The following is a 19,195-nucleotide window of genomic DNA, read 5'->3' as shown; positions in this document are numbered from 1 at the left end:
TGTACCTTCTGGCACCAGCCCCCTCCCCTACCCTTGCAGTACCTGCACTCCCTAGCACCTGTCAACCCTCCTGCCTGCCTGTCCTCCCACTGCCTCTACCCCCCACTACCTCTGCCTGCTCACCTGCCCCCTATTGCCCCTGCTCCTCTTCTCCCCTGTCACCTCTTATTCACCTGCATCCCACCCCTAGCTTACTCTCTGCCCCAGGCTGGAGCTGGGGCATGGCCAGGCTGGAGTGGGGCCAGAGGGTAATGGGTAGTACTGGTGGGCAGGAGGTATTGGGGGGGGGAGGGTGAAGGGCCAGGCAGAGATGGGGAGTAGGTGGGTGAAGGGCAGAGGCAGCAGGGGCGGAGATCAAGCAGCTACAAGAGCTCTGACTCGGGCCGTAGGTCAAAGCTGCAGCAGCCACCTGCTCCTGCCACCTTGAATCCAAAAGAAGGGACTTTATTTCCCAGGGTAAATGGGGAGGAAAACCTTGTCTTGGTTTTGAGTAAATGCATTAATTATAATACTCTTAGAATTGTTTGTATTGCACATGGTTCTTTTGGTGGTAGCTCAGGAATGCAGAGACACTATATAGATTTTAAAATGGCATAAGTTCTTCCACATATTGTATGCATTAAAAAATATGACTTTGAAAACAGATTATGAGCTTGTCAACACAAGAAATCTCTCACAAAACATCTTCATCACCAAAAGTCCATATGAATAGCTGTATTACTATGCATCCCTGCAGAAGTATATTTAAAGTATGGGTATTTTTCCTAGAACTAAGTATTTATATTGGGCTATACCAAAAATGCCTGTAGATATAATAATTCTGTATTGTTCCTACATATATTATGAGCCTTAGACATGGATTTTTACATTTAAATACTACCCAGTACTCTTTAGAAAGTTAAAACAATGATTTTTAAAAGACACCTAAAAGAATGAGATCTGTTGGGAATAGGCAGTCCAGTTAACATGCTGTTTTTTATTTAAATAAGTAAACATCTCTGTATAATCATTTTAGGAAAGCGTATTGTTCAAATGGTGTGTCTGAATCCTGACTGCCTTTTGTGCTACTTTCTGGCAGCAAATGGTGGCAGATAGTTTAGCGATACCCCTGAATTAAATGTATTTTGTCCTTACACTTTTAACCGAGCTCTTTGCAGGGACCCAGATGCTGATTGTCACTGTCAGATTCTTCAGGTTTAGGATAATTGGGCCATGATTCCTTTGTTTGTAAGGATTTGTCCCTTGAGTTACTTTAGATTTCAAATGGGTCTCAAAGGTCACTAAGAGAGACTGAAAGATTTAATATCAATCATTCTTAATTCTGTTCTTTTTACATTTGTGTCCAGTTCACAGCAAGCTGGAGGTATTTTAAATGGACTTGTCACTACAGAGCACAATACTCTTTTATTACTCAGGCATCCAGAAGTAACCTTACAATTTGCAGGGTCTAAGACTCTAGTGAGAGAAATTGCCAGAGAATTTCCTGGCCCAGAACCAGAGGAGGTGTTTGGGCTGGTCTGTGGGTTGCTAAATAGTTGGGACAGGAGAAGTCCCCCCACCTCAAAAAGAACAGAGCCTCAGTCACGTTGGTGCTTGTGCGGAAGAGCAGACATGCAGGCATCTCTAACTTCTGTGCTCTTCGGTCAGTTTTAAAATTCTGTGTGAAATCAAGTACAGCATAGGTAAGGTCATCACTTTAGAAACTTCTAGATAGCAACTATGTAATTTTATAGTTACAGTGCTAATGCTTTATATGTATACCTGTATGATGCAGGTCTTCAAAGACCCCAAAAGGACTAACCTGATTTTAGAGAACATTTAAGTAGCTAGCCAAAGAGAGAAATATTTGGGACCCGAGTTCTGTGGATTATCACAATTCACAAAAGGCTGAGCAGGTGCTTGCAGGTTTTAAAATAAATTTAAAAAGAACCCAAGGCACAACATATGCTGCAGCGGAAACTGGATCCTGTGGATTATTATACTCTGATTAACTGAAGAATATTATATTGCAACAAGGCAAAATCTGAGTAAATCAAAGGCAGTAGCAGACAGTTCAGTAGCAACAGTTTGGCCACTAGATTTTTCTACAGCAGTTTATATACACCGTCTCTCAGAAATCAGTGATCCAATTTCTGTGGTTAGAAGAATATTCAACCTCTTGAAGCTGCTCATTCTGCCCCAGTGTTCCACATTATCTGGATTTTTATAGCTGGATGGCTAATAAGGGACTCATCAGAAGATAGAGCCACTACTTAACACTATTGAAATACTGAATTCTTCTCTCTAGTCTGCATAGCAGTTCTCTCACTGTCGTGCTGCTCTTTCTTCAAGCCTGGCATCTTTGTTCATACAGATTAGAGTGGAATCTGTGTGGTGAGGATGGAGCATACTTTGGTCTGCTTTGTAGCTCAGAGAGGAGAATTTACTTCTTGTCTTATAAATGTATACAAGAATGAATGCAAATCATCAGGTGGTAAAAATAAACATGAGTTACTCACTCAGCAAGACATACTACATTTATGAAAGTGGGACTTACCCATTCTAAACAAGGTAAGTACCACTTGCAGTTATTGTCCTTACCCAATACAAAAACAATTCCCTTCTGACTTCTAATCATCAAGGAAACATTGAGGTTTCATTCAAAAAGCAGATTGTAAAAAGCGCTTCTATTCTGGAAACTGACTGTAAAAGTAGCCTTGTTGGTTCCCTGCAGTTTCCGTATCAAATGGGCTCATCTCACAAGTAAGGACATTTCCCCCCCCCTTAATACCAACTCTTAAAACTTAACCTAGGATCTAGGTATCAATCTGAGTTCTTCCTTCTGACATATGATGACCAGAAAAAGCATTCTGAAGGCCAAATTAAGCCCTCTATTACATGACAGCAACACTGCAGCTTGGCTGGAACTGATTCTGTGCTGATAGATGAGATGGAACAGAATACAGCTTCCTCCATCTCAGTTGAGCTGTATGGGGTGTACTAACATTATCAAAGATCAGTGAAAAATTATTTGAATTATTAAATGAGCAGATATATGTCAGTAAATGCATAAGGACCAAAACTATTCGAGGAAGAAGAACTGTACTTGAAGTCAGATTTTTAAAAATGTCCATCAACCGCAACTGGGAATACATTCTCAAAAGGGCCCAGTTCCTATTCAGGTGCCTAAATAAAATGACCAGAGTTTCAAAAGTGTTAGCAACTCCCATTGTACACAGTGCCAGGATGATTTTTTGAAGGGAAATGATCAGATTCTACAAGAACTATTTGGATCCCCACACATACAGGCAATGGTATTTGCCTGGTTTCTTCAATAATAAAACATTTGGGCTGACTGAAGGGAAGCAGAATGAGGTTTCTCTCCTAGAGATGTCATTAATGTGATGGGAAGAGACCCTCCTATATTCTTTTTCATAACAAGAGGAGAAGAAAATCATTTGAGTGACTGATCAACAATAATATCATTGTACTGTGTGAAATTACAAGGGAAGTGAAAGTACAAATATCATGTTTATAATCTGAATTAATGGGCATTCATGATGGAGATCTGGCAGATTGAAGTTGGTTAAGTCTACATTATTATTATACTGGAGTGTGTATACTGTATATACTGGAGAAATGTACTGTAAGCTGTGGGAATCTGTTATTTTTGATTTATCAATAGTCTCAGTTTTCACAATCAGGCATGATAAGCTTTTTTTCTCTTTTGAAGTATCCATATTCTGAAGGATCTGTTTTTTTACATTTACTTGATTTTTTAAGTAAGCTGTATGCTGTTTTGCCAAGTATATATATTAATACACATTTCTATAATGAAGTATCATTGATTTCTGTAAGTGTTTAAGGACATCTAAATTCTAGATAACTCAGTATTTGATTTTGCAGACCCACCACAGACTGAACTGCACTGTTTGGTATGTTCCTCATTAGCTAAATAGGAAAAATGAAAGCCAGAAAGAAGGGGTGCATACACACATACTAAGTCAGCCTAAAATAAGGTGGCTTAACCAAGTCAACTTAACTGTCGACTTAAGTTAAACCATATTAGAGCTTATATATGTCCAGCTCCTTGGCATGGTGGTGGTCATTTTGAAGGTAAGTCAACTTAGCTAATGTGACTCAAGATAATGCATCTCAAAGGTGTATTATATTGCACTGCATTTAAGTTGAGACTGCTCCACAGACAGTTAAGTCAACTTTAGAAAGTTAAGTTGACTTAACTGTCAGTTAATTACTATATTTGTATGCACCCAAAAAGAGTAGCTTTTGAGTTTCATATCATGAGAACACTATTACATTATGACACTTTTAAGTCAAATCATTTTGTCTTGACTCTTTCTTTCAGTTGTGTGTAATATTGGAGCCAATGCAAGAATTGATGTCAAGACATAAAACTTACAATTTAAGTCCTCGAGACTGCTTGAAGACATGTTTGTTTCAAAAATGGCAGCGAATGGTGGCACCACCAGGTATGTTTGGCTTTCAGTATTTTTTTCTATATTCTGATTAGAATTTTTTTAATCAATATGGGAAAACTGTACTCTTGAAAATCCACTCAGAATATCCATTTGGAAATGTTTGGAAAAACTTGGACATGATTTTGATGTCATTTGATTTGGTGTAAAAAATTGTGATATGATATGCTAAATATACATATTCAAATAGTTTCACTGTTTAGGAAAAATAAAACAGAGAGAGAAAGTAAAAAGCCCACTGGCACCACTAGAATTCAGTTTATATACTCTAGCTTCCTGCTGTGACTCTGGAATTAGAGCTTCAAGTCATAATTAATTGGCTTGAAGTCTAATATATTTTTACTTACAGACTTGTATTTAACCTCTTTCATCTTAAATGCAATAATAACCATCTGCTACAAAAAAATAAAAATTAAGCTATTAGAGTAGATCACATGACACATTCTAGAAGGATTGAAAAATTGTCACTTTTGTATTTGTCTAGCTTAAGACAACTGAAAAATAGGTTTAGTGGATGGTCTATATTTTGAAATCTAGTAGAGGAACATGTTTTTATACACATTGACATTTTACACTCTGAAAGTCTCTACTGAAGGTGAGAGCCATGATGGAGACTTGAAGTCATATTGAATGATTCTCTGATCCTTTAAATAGTCTTGACTTTGGCAGGATGGTCCAATGGTTAGGGCTGTGGGCTAGTAGAACAGGTTTCTGTTTTTAGTTCTGCCCAGGACCTCTCTGCACCCCAGCTACCCCTAATAATACTCATTATAATGTTCCTTCTGAGGTAGATTGATGAACACTGCTGGAAGAATAATTATTATTAATCCATTAATTACACTGAAAACTGAGTCCATTGCTTTTTGTTCCATGCGGTGGTCACAAGTTTATAAATTAACTCCAGAATAATAACAGTACTGAACACGCAGCTATTTGGAAATGGGTGAGGAAAAAACGGTATTTATTTAGTACTTACTTTTATTGTTCATTCTTTTACATGCTTTAAAACACCCATGATTTGCTTTGCTTGTACAATTTTATTGTAGCAGAACCCACAAGACAACCAACCACGAAACGGAGGAAAAGGAAAAATTCAACCAGCAGCACTTCAAACAGCAGTGCTGGGAACAATGCGAACAGCACCAATAGCAAGAAGAAAACAGCAGCTGCAAACCTGAGTCTGTCAAGTCAGGTACCTGTAAGTCTCATTTTCATTTTAGGACTGAATCTCAGTACTTTACAGCTTTCTGCATATGCAAAGAAGATTTATTCATGAGCCAAAATTATCAAGCGTATGGCGAGACCTTACACAGTGTGATGTGGAATCTGCGAAATGAGAGGGAGACCGTGAAGAGGCTGTTCTGCAATTCAGTTTTAGTGAATGACCCTCAGGGAGTGGGTGGGATTAAAAATGGATTTAATCTTTTGGGGCCTGGTCCAAATCCCACTCATCTCAGAGAGAGACTTTCCATAGACTGCAGTGGGTGTTGGTTTGAGCCTTCAGTATTCAGCAGTAGGACCACAGATCGTCTCTCTTATAGTCACCAGAAACTAGATTCATGCATTAATCTGAGTTATAATGCAAGCATAAGGATACCATAGTGGGACAGACTAACAGTGCATCTGATCTAATATCCTATCTCTAACAACAGCCTTTTTCAGATGCTTCAGTGGAAGCTGTCAGAAACCCCACAGAGGTTATATTCTCCTAACTCCTTTCAGTTACCAGCGGACACCTGCAGCTTAAGAACTGATACCTCTTACCAATTTTTATCTTGTTACCTGTAATTGTTGATGTATAGTACATATAGCCACCTACTATAATATGTTTTTGACCCCTACTGAGTTCTCAATCTCAGTGGTATCTCATAGCAACAATTCTACAGTCTAATTATGCATCACACAAAAAATATTCCCTTTTATCAGTATTAAGTTTGTTGCCTGAATCACTATCTATTGATAATCAGGTTCCAAACTGTGACTGAAGTGAGTTTTGTATCTGAAGGGGGTAGGTCATGCATTTTAAAGCTTGAAAAATTAATTTGACATTATAGGGATTCTAATGTTGCAATTTGAGAATAACATAAAGTGATTTTTATTGTCTTTTTGATCAACATGTACAAAAGGAGTAGATCCTCTGTGGATCCTAACAAAGGGTATGGGCCATTTGTTACCACACAGAAGGGAATTCCTAAAGAAGCTAACTAGTTAAGTAAATAGGAGCACTGAACTACCTAGAGGTAGTACTAGGGGATGTAAAAAGGATTTTCATTCTTAATGACTAATTCAGCAAACCACTAGGTTACAGCAGCTTTTGTCTTCAGAATATTAAACTTATTTTTTCCCTGGCAAATCAGACTTCATGCAGATCTCACATCCAGGCCCAGATCCCTCCTCTAATGCTGCTAGCTTTATTCGGTTCAGATGGCACCAGAAAACTGGTGCAGGAGACTACCTGGAGATTCCATCCCTCTCTGGGTGGCACGGGGTGCTGTGCCTCGCTGCCAAAATGACTCCCTAGGACCATGAGCATGCATGAGAAAGTGCACCCCTGGTGGTCCCCAGAAGGCACCAGGATCAGGAGGCCATTACAGTGGTTAGAGACACCTTATATCTCTTGCTCCCTGCTCTGATTCATTTCAGCCAAACCCAAATCTGGTACCCTACATGTACATCCCTTGAGTCTCATCTTCCCAGGAGACACATGTTTTCTGGTCTTATTGATTTCAAGAGAAATTTTTGTGCCTTTTGAGAGAAATCCATCCCTCCCAGTGATAAAAAGAGACTCTGTGCAGCCATAGAAGAGGGTGAGATTTCTTTAAGGGCCCATAAATTACTAATTAAGTAATAATTACAGTGCAATTCCCATTGATATTAATGGTAATTGTACAACTACTCTGATACACACAATAGTAAAATATTCCCCATATGATATTCTTCATAAAATATGGGTGGATTTTTAGTTTTGCCTTTATTTTGTAGCATATCATATCCATCTAGGGAAGCACAGAAGTATTTTTATATAGGTTAGACAGAACCCAAGATGATTTCAGCTATCAGATGTTCTGGTATGAACCTATTCAGAATTTTTTCTTTTAAATTAGATATACTTTTCACTAAATATATTGAAATATATATTCAGGTATGTGAATCAATGAGATGAGACCATATGTCATTAAAATCATAGTCATTAATGCAGTCAGTGTCTTTATTATAGAACTGATACTATCTAAAACAGGCTACACGTTGCAGCACAGGTGCTTCAGTTCTGCTTTTTCTAACCTCACTCACTAGCAAAGCAACCAGTAGTGAAGGTAAAGTTTTTACAGTTTTCATCTATATGCAATGGACAAGGGGTAGACACTGCATTTCTATCTCCTTCAGACTTACTTATTTTCATATATAGTATCATTACTTCACAGACTAAGCAGTCTAAAACTACAGTTTGCCTACTAACAGCTCAGTTTATCAAAGTACTCTCTTTAGATAGTCTTGTTCTGCTCTTTGCTCCTGAGATGACTTCTTAGTACGTGCTCAGGATTCGAGTGCACAAAGCAGACGATGATGATACACATTTCTTCCTGGTGCTATTAGCTGATAGAAATGACATAATTCCAGCCTCTGTTTCCAGATGACTCAAATGAGTAGAATTAGCTCCAGTCCTGTTTTCTTCCCCATCATTTTCTCCAAGGGGAAGCATAGTACAAAGTTAGTTTGGGGGCACTCCATCCAAAGAGGTTTCCTTTTTTCTTCAGAGTCAACTCTACCAAGCAAAGAAAGTCTGTTTTTGCTATGGTCTAGTTAATTGTATGCTTCTGTCTTAGTTTTTCTTTGGTAATCAAACTTAGCCAGTTTACTCAGGTGAAGAATATTTCACTGTGCTGTGCTCCGTCTGGGCATTCTTGTTAGAGAACATTAGTAACTACCCAGGTCAGTGTCACAGTTACAGTGGTATACTTTATATACTCTGGGTGCTTTGAAAACATAACACACCTACTCCACGTTGATCACTTGAGCCAAAAGAATCTCTTCAAAATCAGCAACCTGGAGTGCCCTGCTCTAAGCAAATGACATATCATCTTCAGCCCCGGTGGTCAGAGAGCAGTCAGCACTATCAGCAACCACAGAATTTTTAAACTCTATGAGGAAATGGCATTTCCCATACAAACCCTCACAAATATCCAGAAAAATGTGGTCAGTTGGTTACAGGGCACATTATGGGCTAAGTCCTTTTTCACCTTTGCATACCTAAGTGGTACCTATGCATAGGTTGGATTTCTGTTTCTGCCTGTGGCAGAATAGAATTGTCCCGTGTTCATTCCTGCTGGAAGTGAAATAAAAAGAAAGAGCAGCCCTCCCACATATTAGCTGAGTAATTTGGTGGTTAGGGTTTATTCAGGAATCAGGAGACGCAGTTTCTAGGTTTTTCTTCCCCAGAAGACATTTGAACCAGCATCTCCAACTTCTTAGGCTGCTTTTTTGAGCTGGCTCACTGGGCAACTAGGAAGAGAACAAGGTAGAAGGAAAGAGGCAGTGGGATAGCAGGCGGTAGGGCAGAAACAATCCTTCTGCTCTTTATCCATTTTCTGCAAGGAATATTAAATGAGAGTGACAGTGGAACAGCTTCAACAGGATGCTGGAGAATGCTGTAGACCAGGTTTGTCCAAGTGACAGGCCCTGATATCCTAGCGTACCACCTTCAAGCATCACTGCCACCCCCACTCCCCCCACTCTTTTTCCTGCCACAGCAGCCAGGTTCTTTAGGCTCCCCCTTCCTCCTCCCACTTCTACTTCCTGCCTCCACTTTTGGGGGCTGGGGTGGCACAGTGAGAGGGGGTTAGGCTGCTTATGGCAGGAGCTGCACGCTTGGCAGGAGAGGGGGTTAGGCTGCTCATGCTGTGCATGAAAAAGCCAGCTATCTGCACAGAAGGATGGTGAATGGCTGGGAGGGGAAGGAGATGCTGTGAGTGCAGTGGAGGGAGCCAAGCTGCCTGTGCTGCAGAGGGCGAGTGGGACTGCCTGCACAGTGCATGCAGCTGGGAAGCAGGCAGAAGCCAGGTGGCATGTGTCTCTGGGTGGGGCAGAGCAGAAGGCTATGCAGACAGCTGGGGGGAGGCATGCTAGGCAGCCCATGGAGCAGCAGAGAGCCCAAGAGGGGCCACTTACATAGCCCACATCTTGTGCAGCCCCCAGGACTGCGGTCCATGCAGCATGTAGTTCACAGCTGTCTGTGAGATAGAGAAGTGGTTTGCTCAGAAGTTGGAACTTCGGGGTCAAACCTGAATCTGAATAAGATAAGAATTAACCTGGGCGAGGGTCACTGTAGAACCTACTTCACCAGTTCCTACCTAGGATTATTATATACATGCCCAGACTATTCTAGCCTATGTGGGCACCTACACAGCTAGCATGCAGCCTGCTAAGCACGTTCAGTAAAAGAACACAAGAAGTGTCAGACTGTGTCAGACCTATAGTCCACCTAACCCAATAGCCTATCTCCAACAGTGGCAAAATTAGACGGTATGGAGATAGGTCAGACATACAGCACGTGGGTCAGATCTGGCGTGCAGAACCATTGCATTCAGCCTAAAAGAGTCCATCTACCGCTGTCGACTCCACAGTGCTGCATGCCCTGACACTGCTGACCAGTCTGAGCTCTGTACCACCAGGCAGCACCAGGGCTTTGCAGCTGCTTTGTGCAGCTGCCTGCCCCTGGAGCCAGGAACACACGGCATGTCCATAGCTCCACGCTCCAGAATGAGGTTCTGTGAAGCTGCATGACCCCAGACCGCACTCACTACCATCTCCCAGGCCCACAGATCTAACCTGGGACCGGTTCCTGCAGTTTGGATTTGGCCTGGGGCCCAGGGTGAGTTTGACCCTTGGTTTAGAGGAAGAGTATTGAATATGGCATGTTTTAACATACCCTCTCTGTCATCAAGTATCATCAGTTTAAGGATGTCAGTTCTGACTCTTCTGTTTAATAGTGGACCTGTCCTCTATGGATTTTCTAATCCCTTTTTGAACCATGTTATAGTGTCTGGCTCTACAAGCTCCTGCAACCATAAGTTCCACAGGTTAACAACATATTGTTTGTTCTTGCAGGGTGAACGTAGCTACACAAAATCCCATAGTCTGCATAACTGCCAAAAAGTGCAGGCACGTGGCCACGTAAGTGCCACTTCAATGCATGAAAGTTAAATAAGATTTAGTTGTATTTGTCTTATTGGCCCTTTGTCCTTCCTTCTTCAAGAATGTGACAGCCATTATAACAGAACTGATTGGTGGAGGAGCCCTGTTGGCCTCACTGCTCACTGTTTGCTCCTGATGGCCAGGAGGTGACAACTGTCGTTTTAAATATCCCACAGTTTTTGCCTCCTGCTACTGATTGGCAGAGGGGCCCTGGCAGCCTTGCCACTTGCTGCTGACTAGGTGGGAGACAAAAACTACGGCATATTTAAAACCACAGTTTTTGCCTCTCAGCCATCAGAACTGAGCATTGAGTGGCAGGTCCAATAGGGCCCCTCCACCAACCAGTGGGGGGGAGGGGTGGCACATAAGGGGAACTCCAAGTTTAAAGGAGCTGCTGTGCAGTGACCTGGGCCCACAATTTAAACCAGGCCGTACCCATTGGTCTCCAAAAAACCGTCTAGTCCTCTGCTTCTGACTAAATATCCATCTCTCCACCTATAACTTGAAAACAGTCACTTCCATTCAGATATCAGATCTCTCTATTCCACTATATGGTCCTTCAACAACGTCAGTAACAAACACCCACCTTGTTAAAAAAGAAGTGATTATATTTTCTGGCTCTTCCCCTTTGACACTTCCTCACTTCTCTTCCTTCACTTTTTGTCCTGTTTTTCGCTCTGGTTCTTTTCAGCTCCCCTCATTCAGCAACTCTTTTTGTGGATTTAAACCTCCCTGCTCCCTGTAATCTTTTTACAGATTAGGAGCTTTTCCTTTAAAATGTGCGGGTGGCCAACTGCACTTCAGGATCTAAATTGCCAGCTGGCAGTCCTGCACCGAACTGCTCTTCAGTTCCTTGGTAATTCACTTGACCTGAATCCTCAGACAATTAGGCTACTTTTATGGCATGAAGCTGGCTCCATCAAAGGTACAAAGTCTCATCAAAGGTAGAAAGGTGTTTTTCCAGGCTCTGCACTTCCAGTGTGGCATCCCTTTTCTTCTTGGTACACTATCAAGGATACCACCAAGGCCCTAGGGCTTGGGTTCTTTTTAGGTTTATAAGCACCAAAGCTTTCAGATCATTCAATCTACTCATGAGTTTCTTCAGCATCATCCCTTTGGTCACTTCCTTGGCAGGCATTAAATAAGACAACCACACAAGCCACTGCATTTATTTAAGGAACTGTGTTACCAACTTGAATGTCTTTCTTCTCCATGTGCAAAAATGGATTAAGGGAATATCCACCTCCACACTTCATATCTGATCGTGTGAACCTGGTACATTGACTTCTCTCCCTCGGGCTGACAGACGATCATGTTTCTAGTTCTTTCTCCACATACCAAGTTGCTTTCTGTTTCAGAGGGCATCAGATAGGATTGCTCTTGCTCGAATGTTTGTGTGTGTTTTGCTTCCTCATTCCACACTTCACTACTGTTTCCTCCATGTTTGAAGCATAGTGCAGGGCACTGAAGCTGATGGGGATCTCTCTCCGTTCTGTACATGCCGCCTCCTGGAGAGCTGTCATCTATCTCACAGTCTTCTCTCTTCCAGATTTTGATACACCAGATCTTCTTTCTTGTGAATGTTCCTGGTCTGAATGTTGGCACTTGTTAGATATATCTGGTTCTTCTAGATCATCGATTGTACCGAGTAATTCTGATCCCTGTGAAGCTGCTAGAGTGTCAGAAACAACCGGGCAAGACTCTTTTACAAAGAGCATGTTTACACACAAGTCACTAGAAGGTAAACTAGGGTGTGAATATACAGTGTATCAAATATTTTGTGGTAACCACCCATCTGTGCACTCTTATAGTAAATGGAAGATCATTTACCCCACTTTCATTGAAAGGTAAGCTACCATGGATTTTCTGTAAGGTCAGAGCAGGCACCTGGGCAGTTACCACAGAGTAGTCAACATACTTTAAGTTCACACCCTAGCTTAATATTAACCATTAATATATCCCTGCCCTAAAATAATTAATCCTTCTTAGGGCATCTAAAATCCTAATTAGAGTCCTGTCATGTTCCAGATGGTGTTTATAGATCTCAGTGGTCTCACTTCCAGTCTGTAGTTCCTTACTTGTAAGCCACATTCACAAATCAAACTGCTAGTAGGAAGGAGAATTATATTATTTAGTTGCATGCCTTGTATAAACAGGGTAAGTTAAGATGTATTGTAGAGGATATGGCAGTATCTTTAACCAGGGCTTCACATCATCTACAGTGCCAAAGCTGGAGTATTTGTGGCAGAAACTACCCACTGTCCTAGAATAGTATGTCAACATCTAATCTAATTATAAGGGAGTAAGAATTAGCAAGGTAGTTTCTAGTCATCAGGTTTGCAAAACTTCCAAATGAAAATAGGATGTCAACCAAACTCCAACTTAAAATCTGAGACGCATTTGTTTCAATGGGGTGTTTATTCTAAAATCTAATGTGAATGTTAATTCTATCTTTATAGATCATTTCAGCAGAAATACCAATCTAACATTCTTACCTTTCTTTGCTGGGTATGGTCACAGTTATTGGGATGGTCAGCAGTAGGATAGTTAGCCATTAATGGGAACCATGGAGTAGAACTTGAAATTCAAACACTCTCACTATAATCACCTCCAGCCTCGTTCACCCCATTATCAAATAATCTTTCCAAGCACCAAAGCTAGCAGCTTTGCCAAAATAGCACTTGCATTATATTTCTTTAATTACCTTAGGCTTTTGAGGCAATAACATGCATATTTCTCTTGTGCTGTGAACTATTGCTTTCATACTCTGAGCAGAACAGCAAAATAGGCAAGAAAAAGCTTAGGGCAATTTCACAAGGCCCACTATACTTGTATATATCCACGCTCCAGTGAGATATAATTTAGCCTTAGGAAAATATTGAAAATCACAGGTTAAAGAGGTCTGTTACATAATCAAGCATAGCTAAGCTAAACTGTACAGGTTAGATATAGAAAGAGTGAACTATGCAGCTCAGGGACCACTCAGCCCACCACACCAGCAGCTTGCCCTCTGCCCCTGCTGCCTAAGAGGCAGGTAAGGATTGGGTCCCCACCCTTGGGTACACGCCATGGAGGTTTAGTTTGGTTTAATTCTCCCTAAATTGAAGCGGTGTTTTTAAAAATCCACAGTTTCAATTTAGGGAGAACTAAACCAGATTAAACCCCTGTGGTGTGTACAAGCAGCCTTACTGACGAAGCAATGCAAGGAAGCTCACTTATTAAAAAGTGCCTAGGAAGAAAAAAGCAGCAGTAGAGCTCTGGCTACACACTAGAGTGCCCAGTTGCAGCAGCGTATGTTATGGGATGAGGAGCAAAACAGTGTGGGATACCTGATGGACTGACCAGACATGTGTCACGGAATGCTTGATGTTGATACACAGCACTAAAGTGGTTCACAATGAACCAGTTCAAAATACTATTTGATTTTCCAGGTACACATTTGAATTATTCTATGCAGATATAAACCATTTTATCAGGCTTGTATGTCTGTCTTCTTCAACTTTGAACTGCGTTTAAGCCATTGTGAGTACAACATGTGTCCACACCCTCTGCTGCAGATAAAGTGATCCCTGTATATAATCTGTAACTATTGATATATATTTGGCAGTCAGAGATGATTTAGGATAAAAGATATATACATAAAAGCTGCTATTATGATAATATTATTCAGTCAGAAATTTCTGTCATACAGTGTAAAACATCCACTGCTTTATTTACAGTGTGTCACTGCAAAAATATACTGTTATCACTCGACATTCCCGACCAAAAAATGTTGTTTCAATCACAAAGTAAATAAATAAGGTTAAGTGACTACAGCCTAAATTGTTTTTTTTAAATAATCTAGTCAAATATGTGCTACCATAACTATCCCATAGCAGTGTGTGCTGCCATACAAGAGACTAGGGTTTAATTCTTGGATTCTGCTTCTCACTCCATGAGCAGGAGCTAGGAGCGCTCCAGAGCTGCAGCCTCAACCCTGGGAGGGATGGAGCCTTGTGTCATTCAGCAACAGTGACCCCTACTGGCCAATTTAAGGAGAAGCATTGAGGGGCTCTAAAAGGAGTCACTTCCAGTCCTCCTCAGAGGTTGGTGGTCATTGCACGGGAATTAGTTAGTGGAGGTTATATGGGGTTCAGTTGGTGGGGAACTTCCACAGTCCATCAAAGGAGCAGAGCCCTCTGTGGGAGGCGGTGGCATGTGTGCCTCCTAAGAAATTATCTTTTTGCCTATATACCAATAGCAGAAATGTAAAGCATCTATGCCCTCTAGCTAATACTCTAGTTTCTATCTTTTACATAGAAGTGGAAAAGACTCCACTAAAATCTACATAATTTTAGTTTAGCTCCCAGATAGAGATCATGTATTAATGGAGAGACATATAGGTATAAACTGTTCTCTCTGTGGATGTCAGTGTGTTGAAGGATGACAACAGATCTGCAAATAATGAGGAATTAGAGAAAGGAAATACTTCCTAGGTCACTTAGAATATCCTACCTCAGTGCATGAATGTTAAATACTCTGCCTGGTTAAGTTTTCAGTGACTCAAGTGATAGAGCTCTCATCAGTGATTCCTTTGGGTAACTATTTCACCATCTGCTACTCTGCAAGGAAAAATTTCCTACTAATGTGACTTGCATTTTCCTTTACTTAATTTTATCTTGGTAGTCCAAGTTCTATGTCCTTGGACTGTCCTAAGCACCAACTCTCCTTTTACTGCTTGCAGCCAGTTGACATATTTCCTCCTAGCAATCAGTTGGTCAGTGCACATAGGAGTAGCTATATAGAGAGAGCGGCTCCTACACCAGCCAGTCTAGTTATTTTTGATGCACGTCTCTAAAATCCATCTAAGCTGCTGATACCTTCACAGTGTTGAACTGCCCGGACAGAGACTTAGTTTAAACCGTAGTCTTTTCTGCTTGCCACATCCCATTTCAAACCCAAATCTAATTTGCTGCCAGGTTTCTCTCATCATTTTTGTTCTCTCAACACAAAGGGGTTCAGCAGTGCAAAATAACTGTTTTCTGATGTTTAAAGGCTTAAAGCAGAACAAATTTTGGGTTACGGACATATTTTTGCTTTAAATTCTTATGTTGCAAAGTTGTGTTACAGTTTGATTTAAAAATATTTATACTGATATTGAGAGTAACCCAAGAAAGATGTTGTAAAGAAGAAATTCTCTAATAGAGTCCATCTAACCAAGAATTCCTCACATAGCACAGGTTAAAATGGCCACATAAACCTTTTTCCATAATGTGTCAGCCTTTGCTAAGGAACATGAAGAAGCAATATAAATATGTGTACACAATGTCTTGTTTTATTCCATGGAAAATGAAATGTGTATCTGATAAAAATCTTACTCTGTGCAAGCATTAGTCTTCTGTTTGCATTTTCCAAATGTTTTATATTCGTAAGTAGCTACAGATGCTTTCAAATAAGAATCTGTAGTTCTGTAGGGTTCTTAGAAGACCTTGTTAAATTGGCAGGTACAAATCTGGACATCTGGAATTACTGTACAGTCACCAAATGTCATCTGAAACCCTGCCAGCTGAGCTGCAGTCAAGCTGCTGCAAGAGATGCATCCCACGTATTTCTTTTCCAAGTGCAATTGTTTGCACAGGAACATGATTTTATCCTTTTAAGCCAAGAGAACAAGAGCGTTCTCTGGTCTTGCATCTTTGCTTTCCAGTCTTGGTTCACAACTTTCTATCCTGCTCTGGTTAGTGTTCAGCAACAAATCTGGGATGCACTGTAGTACAGTAGGAGCTTTACTTGTTTTTATGGAAAGACAAGTTGTACTTAAAGCAGTGATTAGATAGATTCTTTCTTTCTTGCATACTTCAGTTTCTGATGACTACTAGCTTCATCAGTGTAATTATAATTAGCACTCTTCATCTTCCTTTTATGGTACCAGCTGGACAGATTGGTCCTCTTACTGCACAGATTGGTGGCAGGGTTGCCTACACGGAAATAGGTGACAGGCACCATGAAATAACAGATGGTAAATTCAGGGCTTGTTGGCAATCAGCAGGTTTTTGCTAATGACTTAATTAGCTATGCAAATTGTCAAATCAGTGTGAACATTGTTTTTATCGAAAACTTTACCTAAATTAATTACCATAATTAAGTAGCAGAATGTCAAGTATATTGGATGCGTAAAAGGGCTTGCCTGGCTAGGAATAAGAGAGTTACCATCTCTGTTAGAGAGATGTTACTATACTCCCTATTTCAAAAGTCTGAGCAGATGAAGTACTGTTTCCTGTTAAACTACTTTTAATGTATCAGTACTACAGAATGGCAACTTGCTTGTACCCCGAACAGTCTTGGCCGAAAAAAAAGTGTGCGTGTGTGGGGGGCTGGAAATGAAAAAAATATTAGGCAGGCTAAAAATACCAGGTAGCTTAAGCCAATTAGTTTCAAAGCCTGATTTTTACATATATCAGGTTTTGAAACTACTTGGTTTAATCTTCTACCTGGTATTTTTAACCTACCTAATATTTTTCATTTCCAGGCCATATATTATTTTTTTTGCCAAGGCTGCTTGGGGTACACACATGTTGACATATATAATGCATGGTTTTCACTCTGCTTATATTGCTTATTTTTGGGTTTCTAAGACCAGTGCCATGAACATGGAACTAGAAAAGAATGCTACAGTTTTTCATATATATTTAAAGTCAAGTGTAAATCCATATCATTAGGGTTGTTGGTTGTAGCCATGTTGCTCTATATCATGGCTCCTACCATATAAAAACATTTAATTCCATTGTATGAATGTCACAAAATTAACAGATTCTAATCTTCTAATATGGCTATTTTAAGTTGATTTTCTCTCTCTCAAGGTTTCCATATAACAAATGTTGGGTGCTGTTCACAGGATGTGATGGTGGTAGGAGAACCAACTCTGATGGGAGGCGAATTTGGGGATGAAGATGAAAGGCTTATCACTAGACTAGAGAATACACAGTATGATGCAGCAAATGGCATGGATGATGAAGAAGATTTCAACAGTTCACCTGCACTGGGAAATAACAGCCCTTGGAACAGCAAACCTCCTGCTAACCAGGAAACCAAATCTGAAAACCCAACACCACAAGCTTCCCAATAGATTATTCTGCAGCAGCATCCACTGCAATGTACATCAGTGGATTATAATTACTATTTCAGAGTGTTCTCTAAATAATGAAACACATAAACAAACAAAATCTTTCCCTGGGTACAGTATCTATTTCTAAAACTCCAGCCAGCTATCTGATATTTTTTAATTAGAGAAAAATCATGTGTGAGCTTCCCTGTCTATTTCTTGGAAGCTTTCACATATGACACGATACTGGCACTGACCTCAATTAAAATAACTGAAAATTAAATAGCACCTCATGGCAAATTTCTAACAATACATTTTGTTGGAGGGGGGGTTTTTTCCTCATCAAATGAAGGCCATATTTTAACAAGTCATCAGTGCTCAGGATCTCATTAAGGTAACTATGAAAAACTTTTTAAAATTGTAAAATATTTTCTGCTATTCAACTTGCACCTAAAATTTCTTGTTTCAGAAAAATATCAGCTTTTTTTTTAAAGTAAATTAAAATATCCTTTAGTTCTTTCTTTAAATCTTCTTTCATTAGTTAAACATTTAAAGGATCCAGCATTTTTAATTTATATTACAGCTGAGGCCAATAAATAATCCTTCTGTCATTTAATAAAAAGGCTGAAACAAGAAATGTCACTTTTCATCAAAGACATGAAAAATATTTTTCTGTGGAGAAAGGCACCCAGTCCTATGAGAGTTTATGCTTTGTAAAATTGCTGCTGATCCAGATATTTTAAAGCCATGTAATCCATTAATTTTGTGGGCAGCTTAATAAATCTAAAACTTTTGTGTTTTTATTATTGTATCTCAGTTGGCTTTGTTGCTATTTCTTTTCATAGTATATTTCTTGTATAATATTTTTTGTAAAGCCCTCAAAGCAGTTAATTTTTTGATTCCAGTGTATTTATGTGAAACTTTATAAAAGAAACTAATTTTTTCATTTACATATTAATATGTTCAACTCATCATGTAAAGACACAGTGAGTCAGTGTGTTATATAATACAACTGTATTTTATGTATGCTTTGCCAATAAGTGTGCCAATAAACTGTGTTAACAAATGTGCTTTTATATAGCGTCTTTCCAAGTTCCTCACAGACATGAGAAGCCCATCAACATACAGCTGATCATGTAACAGAAAGGGGAGATGGAGCTCGTCTGAGGGTCTTTGACAGTTTTATTTCTTGAAATTAGTGTTCCATCTAATTATCAGCTGTTTCTAGCAAAAAGAGAAGGCTGGATTTGCAAGGTATACAATACATTATTCACATTTTAATTTGTTTGCATTTTCTCCCTTGACATTAATTATTTATTCAAGTGAAAGACTGATTGCCATGGCTTGAGCCAAGCACAAAAGAATGCAGTGCAGTAGAAATAGCACTTACTCACTCTGCCAAAGCACACTGTTCTTGACATAGACACCCCTATCCTTCTGATCTTGC

The 19,195-nt window shown here is 39.9% G+C and overlaps 1 protein-coding gene across 12 annotated transcripts in view; it reads left to right on the top strand.

Moving 5' to 3' along the window:
- Positions 1 to 18,824, top strand: part of LDB2 (LIM domain binding 2) — a 337,694-nt gene extending 318,870 nt beyond the window's left edge. For 3 of the 12 annotated variants that reach the window (XM_019552901.1, XM_019552891.1, XM_019552895.1), the window contains 3 exons: positions 4,346 to 4,469; positions 5,522 to 5,673; positions 17,542 to 18,824. In XM_019552901.1, the coding sequence (XP_019408446.1) occupies positions 4,346 to 4,469; positions 5,522 to 5,673; positions 17,542 to 17,772 (507 nt within the window). In that variant the 3' untranslated portion in view covers positions 17,773 to 18,824. Of the gene's footprint in view, positions 1 to 4,345; positions 4,470 to 5,521; positions 5,674 to 14,606; positions 14,753 to 17,506 lie in introns of all 12 variants that reach the window. The other 9 variants (XM_019552899.1, XM_019552900.1, XM_019552897.1 and 6 more) reach the window with 9 other exon arrangements.
- The last annotated feature ends 371 nt before the right edge of the window (positions 18,825 to 19,195 follow it).

The sequence above is a fragment of the Crocodylus porosus genome, unplaced genomic scaffold (genome assembly GCF_001723895.1).
Source record: "Crocodylus porosus isolate Cpor-Errol unplaced genomic scaffold, CroPor_comp1, whole genome shotgun sequence".
In the NCBI taxonomy this organism is placed as follows: domain Eukaryota; kingdom Metazoa; phylum Chordata; order Crocodylia; family Crocodylidae; genus Crocodylus; species Crocodylus porosus.
Note: the sequence above shows the minus strand (reverse complement) of the source record. Positions and strands in the feature narration are given on the sequence as shown.